This window comes from Pygoscelis adeliae, unplaced genomic scaffold (genome assembly GCF_000699105.1).
Source record: "Pygoscelis adeliae isolate BGI_AS28 unplaced genomic scaffold, ASM69910v1 Scaffold60, whole genome shotgun sequence".
In the NCBI taxonomy this organism is placed as follows: domain Eukaryota; kingdom Metazoa; phylum Chordata; class Aves; order Sphenisciformes; family Spheniscidae; genus Pygoscelis; species Pygoscelis adeliae.
In genome coordinates, this window is record NW_008823954.1 from 1648657 (window position 1) to 1655745 (window position 7089).

A 7089-nucleotide genomic window follows, 5' to 3' on the forward strand; every position below is an offset into this window, starting at 1 on the left:
CCCCTCTTCCTCTCTCCTCCTCCTCCTCCAGGTGAAGGCAGCGCTCCATCCTCCATCGCCATCTCCATCGCCATCCGTAGGAAAAGGTCCCCTCCACCTGCCCACCCGCGGGGTGCCACCAGCCCCCTTGGCCCACCACCCCCCAGCCCTGGGGAGCTCGGTCCCTGGCTGCCCTCGTCCCCTTACTTGTGTTGTCCTTGAACAAGTCGGAGCACTTGACGCAGGACCTGGTTAGGAGGTCGAAGCACTGTGAGGAGAGGCAGGAGAAGGCAGCAGCAGCTTTTCCTGATGAGGACATGGTGGAGTGGGAGTGAGAGCCTGGCTCCCGCATGGCACGGTGGCGAAGGGGCTGCTTGAGTGTGAAATCGCAGCGCCCCGGGGCCCGTGGCAGAGGGAGATACAGTCTGTCAAGCTGCGTCGTCTCCCTTGGGGCTTGAGATCACTGTGCTTGCCCTGGGGCGGATCTTCACCGGGGAGGAGGAGAGAGAGAGCGCCCAAGCCCTACCCCTGCCTGCCCATGCAATGCACCCTCAAACTACCTCTCTTCTCCAAAATATGATTCTGAAATCCCGCAGCCCCTGGCATGCCCCAGCCACGCAGCACCCCGTGCCCAGCGGCATGGTGCCTCAGCCCGACAGTGTCACCTCCTCGGCCCTCACCCTTCCCCAGCCCACCCGTATGTTGCCCTCAGCCCAGGCATATCCCCCAGCCCACACCCTCCCTTGCCGGCTGGCAAAAAGCCCCCTTGGCATCCTCTAGTGCCTATAGGAGACTTCCCTGTGCCCAGATCTTTACAAGACCCCATTCCAGGGCTATGGATCTGGCTTGGATGGAAAATGCAGAAAAGGACCAGAGGAGAAAAGAGTGCAGGGACACTGAGGTTTCCCCTTCTCAAAGCTCCCACTGCCCCCAGGACACGGCCTGTTAGTGATTGCTGTGTGGGCAAGCCAACTGGTGTGTGTTCTCCATCCCTACTAATGATGGTGCTCTCCATCACCTTGCTCTCTCCATCCCAGACCTAGACCTGTGGCAAGGACCCTCCCAGCCTTTTGGCAACATGTCTCATTCTCTGGGATACAGATCTGGCTCTGCTCAGTAACTGCCCAGGGCATGGGCAAAGCAGGTCACACCAAGCAAGTCTGGTCCCCATACCCTTGGAAGGGACTAAATAAACCCTTAATGGTCTTAGGTGTTCCTGATCAGGAGCAGGAGAAACGTCTTGCCACTGACACCCGCACGTCAAAGCCTGATGCTTGAGATCTGAAGTGGATAAGTGATGGATTTCAGTGCTGTAGGTGGCTCTTCTCCATCCTTACTAAACAAAAGTTACGTCCCCTTTTTCTTCACCCCATAGGAAAGAAAGGGACCAGCTGCAGTTGCTGGCTTGCTCTCAGCTGAAGGAAGCAGCACAGGAGACCTACCCTGGCCAGGAAAGCCCTAATGGGTCTTTACTGCTGCAGTCCCATCCTTGCAGCAGCTATGGCCTCTGGGCTCTTTCTAGTGAGGTCTCTGCCACTCGCTGTCCTGGACTGAGGCTGGGAGGGGAGGAGGAGAAAAGCCAAAGGATGCTCTGGCTCGAGGTGACAGAGTATCAGACATCCCCACTGGGCAACCGAGCTCCTCTGAGACAGGCCAGAGGACTTGGTCCCTGGATGTGTCTGCCACTCTCCAATGGCTTTTGGGCAAACAGCCCACAGCCTCTGCACCCCACCCCCTGAAGCCCTGGGTGGGAGCACCAGCTCCCTGCACTGGGTCACAGCCCAAGCATGGCTCTCCAGCACCCCGTGCCCCATAGGGCAGGAGCTGCCCTATGGCAGGGACCTCCCAGCCCCCCAACCGCATCTCCCTCCCTGCTGGCAGCATCCCCGGAGGGTGGCTTGCACCAGGACAGTGCCAAAGCGGCCCCAGCACTGTCTCAGCCCCCCCCGCTGGGTGCCGTGGGGCTCCGGGTGAGTGAAAGTCCCAACCAAAACCGGTCACTGCCTGCCAGTTCAACGCCTGCCGCGATTTCACTTCCCTTTCCAGCCGGCGTGCTCAGCCGCTCGCTCCCTCGCCCCTTGCACACGTGCACACGTGCACACGTGCCTGCGTGCTGGGGAGCGCCCTGCCCGGCGGCTCTGTCCCGGCGGGGATGGGCATGCCAAGCCCAGGGGCCTGCGGGGCTCCTCCAAAGAGCTGCAAGAGCCCGGCCACCGTTCCTGTACCCGTGACTCAGTTATTCCCCCTCCATCTTAGTCAAAGTAAAACTCCCCAAGTGATCGGGGGCATGCCAAACACTTCCCTCTCTCGGCACGGCCCCGACCTCCTAAGCCACGAGCGGCACAGCCAGCTCAGTACCCTCCACCTCGATCCTTGTGCTGAACAGGCTGTGCTCGCCCCTGCGCAGGTACCTGCTGGGGAAGGACATCTCCCTGTATCCCACCTCACCTGGCTCCCTGCCTCTCGTGTGCCCTGGGCGAGGAGCAGGGCTGTGGTGCAAGCACAGGAGCAGGAGGGGCAAGTGCCCAGCGGCAGGGTGCACCAGGAGCATCTCCGGGGGGTCAGAAAGCCACAGCAGGGAGGGCTGAGGGGTCAGAAGAAAAGCTCAGGCTCACTCCAGGACACATCTGAGCTGCACAGCGGAAAGCCCTGGGGAGGAGAGGGCACCCGGAGCACTCACTGTCCCTGGCAGGCAGCTTGCAGAAGCGTAAGGGTAGGGACTAGGGAACAGAAAACCTCTTGCCTTGTGGGCTGGTGGGGCTGGAGCCGGGCACGGCGGCAGAGGACCCCCACAAAACAGCCAGTGCTCTATCAGAACACCTGCCCCTGAAACAGCTCCCTGCTCCAAAGGCTTTGCTGTTCCTATTGCCCTGGGGTGTTTCCACCCGCTGGTCTTTTCCCAAAGGGGGATGCTCCTGCATCATGGCCTTCTTGCCCTGCCCCCCTGAAATCCCCTCCGCTGTGCTTCCACCCACATCAGTTGACTCTTGGCAACCCCCAGCCCCTAACCCCGTGGGTCCCGCTGTAGCACTGTCACCCCGCCCCTCTCCCTCCCCTCTCCCTTCCCTGCTTGGCTTAATGCAGGGGCAAGGAAATGCATCCTGGCATCTGCTGTACCATGCTTACAGATTAACTCTGTGACCCCTCTAGTCAAATACAGGCATCAGGGAAAGCCCAAACTGAGGTACCTACATGTTGCTTTCGACACAGAGGGTGAGGTTTACAATATTGCTCAGGAGCTGATGGCTCCCGTTTCGGTACCTGGAGTGAAAACCTGAAGCTGCGAATGCATAGTGGGGAGCCCGGGGATGGCAGCCGTGATGTCCTCCCACAAATAAAGTGCTCCCAGGTCCTGTTATGTGGAAGCATGTTGCAGCTTCATTGCCACGATTGATCTTACCCTATTCCCTCCCATTTTCTAAGCCCTCTTTATTCCTCTCTATAGCTCTTTCATGCTCCCTTCCCAGCCTGTCTGCTTCCTCCTGGGCCAAGAAAACGATGTTTGAATTCACACATGATAACACTTACTCATGGAGAAAATCACCGCTGACTTCCCCAGTGGCGCTCGCACGTGTGCCTGCTCACCAGCGTGGCCCAGGCTGCCCAGCCGGCTCCGGGCATCAGCCGTCCGACTCTTCATCTCCCCCATCTTTGCCTCCCCTGCCCTTCGTAATGGCTGTTGATTGTTTTTGGAGCAGCAAAACTTAAAGCTGAGTGAGTAGTTTGAACTGTTTGCATCTAAGAGCTGAATAGGCTTGATAATAGCACAAATGCATAATTAAAGAGCAGAAAAAATGACTCACTGGATAAGGAAATGCGCTTTTCTTATCTCCTCTGCAGAGAAACAAAAGCCCCAGGAGCCTGGGACTCCAGCTAACTAAGTGTTTTTATTAAACAAATAAACCAGCAAAGAGATCAAATGAGCTATTTAAAAATTATGTCTTAATCCTGGAGTCGGAGAGCTCACTTTCCAGTACTGTTTACTCCAACTGTGCACTGGGAGGGCCAGTTTCAGCCGAGGTCGGCTGCTGGGATCCCCATGGAGAGCCCAGCAAGGGACAGGGCAGCGCCAGTGATCCCGAGAGTGGGGAGGGACGGCGGCGTCCTGCGAGTGCTTGTGCACACATGAGCAACCGGACTCGTGTGAGCGGTTCCTCTGGTGTCAGGGGTGGGTGAAGTGACTCACGCACGCGCTTGCAGAACCGCCTGTAGCAGAAAATATCCACCGAAAGTTCACCTTGTGCTCGTGTGCACCGGAAACCCAAAGGCTTGTCGATCAGAGAAGCCATGAGGTGTTTATCAAGCAGACTCAGTTACCTTGGGACAAACCTCTGACAGAATGCACCCAACGCCCCGGGGGAACGCCTCGGCACAGCCTGACATCTGCCCCACATCCAGCTGGTGCCGCTGGAAGGCTTTGGTTGGAGCCAGCCCCCAAAGCACGTTCGGCACCTCATGCCTGCGCCCCTTCCCAGCACCTCTGCGCCTGCTGGTGGGAAGCACCCCCTCCTGAAAGGTCCCACTATGGCTCTCGGGAGCCAGTTTCTCAAGGCTCCAGCACAAACCTCCTCCTTGGGATCTGCCGGGATGCCCCAGCACAGCACAGCCCCCCGCTTTGCTCTGCCTTCTCAAAGCCAGCTGGGCTTAGGGACAAAATCTGGGAAGATTTTAGGAATAACGTGTGAAAATGAAGGCTTCAAGAGATTCACCAACACCCTAAACCCAGACCCCTCCACAGGCGCTCTGCTTCTTACTAAGGATTTTTGTGGCACTGCTCAGCCACCTGCATGGGGAATTTGGCATGGGGCAGTGCCCCAGTGGCACCGGCTCTGCTGAACAACGTTTGTCTCCTCCCCTTCTTGTTTAAAAGCCCCTGGAGCTGTGCTTGTCCATGAGGTTGAGGAAAAACGAGCAGGTGTCCTTGGCTCCCTCTGCAAGGGGACTGGGACCCCTCCAGGGGTGATGCTGAGCACCCAAATTAGGCTTCTATGGTGGGCTGCCCTTTGAAGACCCCTCCAGGTTTGCAAAGGGAGGGCGGTTGGGTCAGCACTGCCTGGGCTCAATCTCCGTCTGCCCATTCCCCCTCCCTGCTCCAGAGAGCCCAAGAGGGACACAGCAGCACTGAGGACATGGGGGACGCCCCCTTCCCCTATCCTGTCCTAGGGGAGCTGAGCCCTTGACCTCCCCTGTCAAGAGCAGGCGGTGGGGGAGAGCAAGGGGTGTTTCCAGCCAGTGTGCTGGCTGCTCTTGCTGCTCTGCAGAGTGCGGTGGGACTCTCGTAGCGAGGCTTGGGTCTCCGGACGCTGCCCGAGCTCTCACAAGCCCCCCCATGTCATGAACGACACACCATTAGCTGAGCCCGGCTCTTCTGCCTGGACATCCCTGCGAGAAAATCCCCCTGCCCGCTCTGCCTGCAGGAGGGATGCTGCCCCCATCCCCACCCTAAGGATGGGTGGGAGCTCATGCTGACCCCCTTGGGTGGGTGGGTGGAGGCCAAGCTTCGCCTGCGGCTGGTTAGGGAGCATTCACATGCCCTGGCAGGGCTGGGCAGCACCTCCAGCAGCGAAACAGAAACAAATGGCTGAGGGCAATGCACTGCTGCACTACAAACCTCCAAGCAGGTGGGTTCAGCTGGTTCAGGCATGCGTATGCCGGGGCAGAAACCTTCCTGGCACACCAGGCTGAGCGCAGAAACCTCCCCAGCACTTGCAGCAGGGAGCCCCACCGCTGCACTCTCAGGGCACGGAGTTCGCCAGCAGACAACTCCAGAGCCAAAAATCAAAGCCCACTGAAGGTGAGGGGCTGTCTCCTTTTGAGCCACCACCCTTTGCAGCTTGCTCCAGCAGCAAGGGACAGGAAACCGGTTGGGTCAGCTTGGAAGTCAAAACTAAACTAAGCAGCCCCAATTGCATTTTGCATAGCGCTTTGTTAAATGAACTGCTCACACGAGAGCTGCAGCTCTGGCTCACATGTGGGAATGGTTTGGTGAATACATTTGAACAAGAAGGCAACTTGAGAAAATAGGAAGGTGCTTGCAAGCGATTCCAACACAGAAGAAATTATGTTTGTCCTGATTGCACTCATCTGTTGCAATTTACTCTGCTGCCTGCCATCCAATCACCCTTCTTCCCCGTACACAAATAACACCCCACCGCCCCTGATGACTGCAGCTCAGCCCCAGCATGGCTGCTCTGCAGTCTTGCTCCTCAGTACTGCTCACAGGAGCCATCCTAATGGAGATGCTAAAAACCAGCAGCGTGCCTGGATAACTTAAAGCACAGCTTAAATGTGGAACAGAACGCACCAAAAAAACCCCCAAAACTCCTGTGGCACCTGCAGATTGCAGCAGTCTAAGCAGGAGTAAGGGTACAAGAGCCTATGTGGTTTCCAGTACTAACCACTGCTCCAGAAACGAGTCCCTGAGCTGGCTTTTGTGGGTGCCTGAGCTGGCTTTTGTGGCTGCCCTGCAGCCTCCCACCACCCTGGGCCTGGGTAGTGGCGGTAGGTATAAGGCCAACCTCCCTCACCCCCACCGCTGGGGAGCTCTGACTTTTCTGTTTGTCACCGCGGGATGATGCCCCGCGAGCAGCTGAGCCATGGGAGTACAGGGATTTTGACTGTAGGCTGCTTGGCTGGTCAGATGCCAAACTCAAGCTGGTTTCAGCCCCGGAGCATTGAGAGGGACTGCAGTGCTGCAGGAGGAATGAGTGGCACGTGTTTGGACATGAGTGCAGCCCCAATCCGGAATGAGAATCAAGGAAGTGTGTTTCTGCTGAGCCGAAGCGGGCTCCGCGGCCGGCCGGGTGCCTCCGGCAGCGAGCTCGTCACCGCCACACCGGCCTGGTGTAAAAAGGCCAGCTTAAATGCAGAATAACATTATGAATTTCAATGGCCGCGTTAAGGATGTGATGTAGGAGAGAGCTGTCAGGAGGATTTGGCCCGTGCCCCTCCTCTCCTGGCTGGCATCTGGGTGCGATGCCTCAGCCATCCTGCCAAAGCCCGGAGAAGCAACGGGGAGAGATGCATTGGGTGGGGAAGGAGAGGAAGGGAAGGGTGATGGGCTGCTGCGGATGCAGAGCTGGGCAGGTGGGGCGGGACTGCCGGCGGCCC

At 58.0% G+C, this 7089-nt stretch overlaps 1 protein-coding gene across 1 annotated transcript in view; it reads right to left on the minus strand.

The window, feature by feature from the left end:
• The window catches only part of TNFRSF13C (tumor necrosis factor receptor superfamily, member 13C), a 6093-nt gene extending 2465 nt beyond the window's left edge, over positions 1-3628 (minus strand). The window contains exons 1-2 of the mRNA XM_009322745.1: positions 3565-3628; positions 187-285 (exon numbers count right to left, since the gene is read on the minus strand). Of these exons, the coding sequence (XP_009321020.1) occupies positions 187-285; positions 3565-3628 (163 nt within the window). The remainder of the gene's footprint in view (positions 1-186; positions 286-3564) is intronic.
• Positions 3629-7089: the final 3461 nt, after the last annotated feature.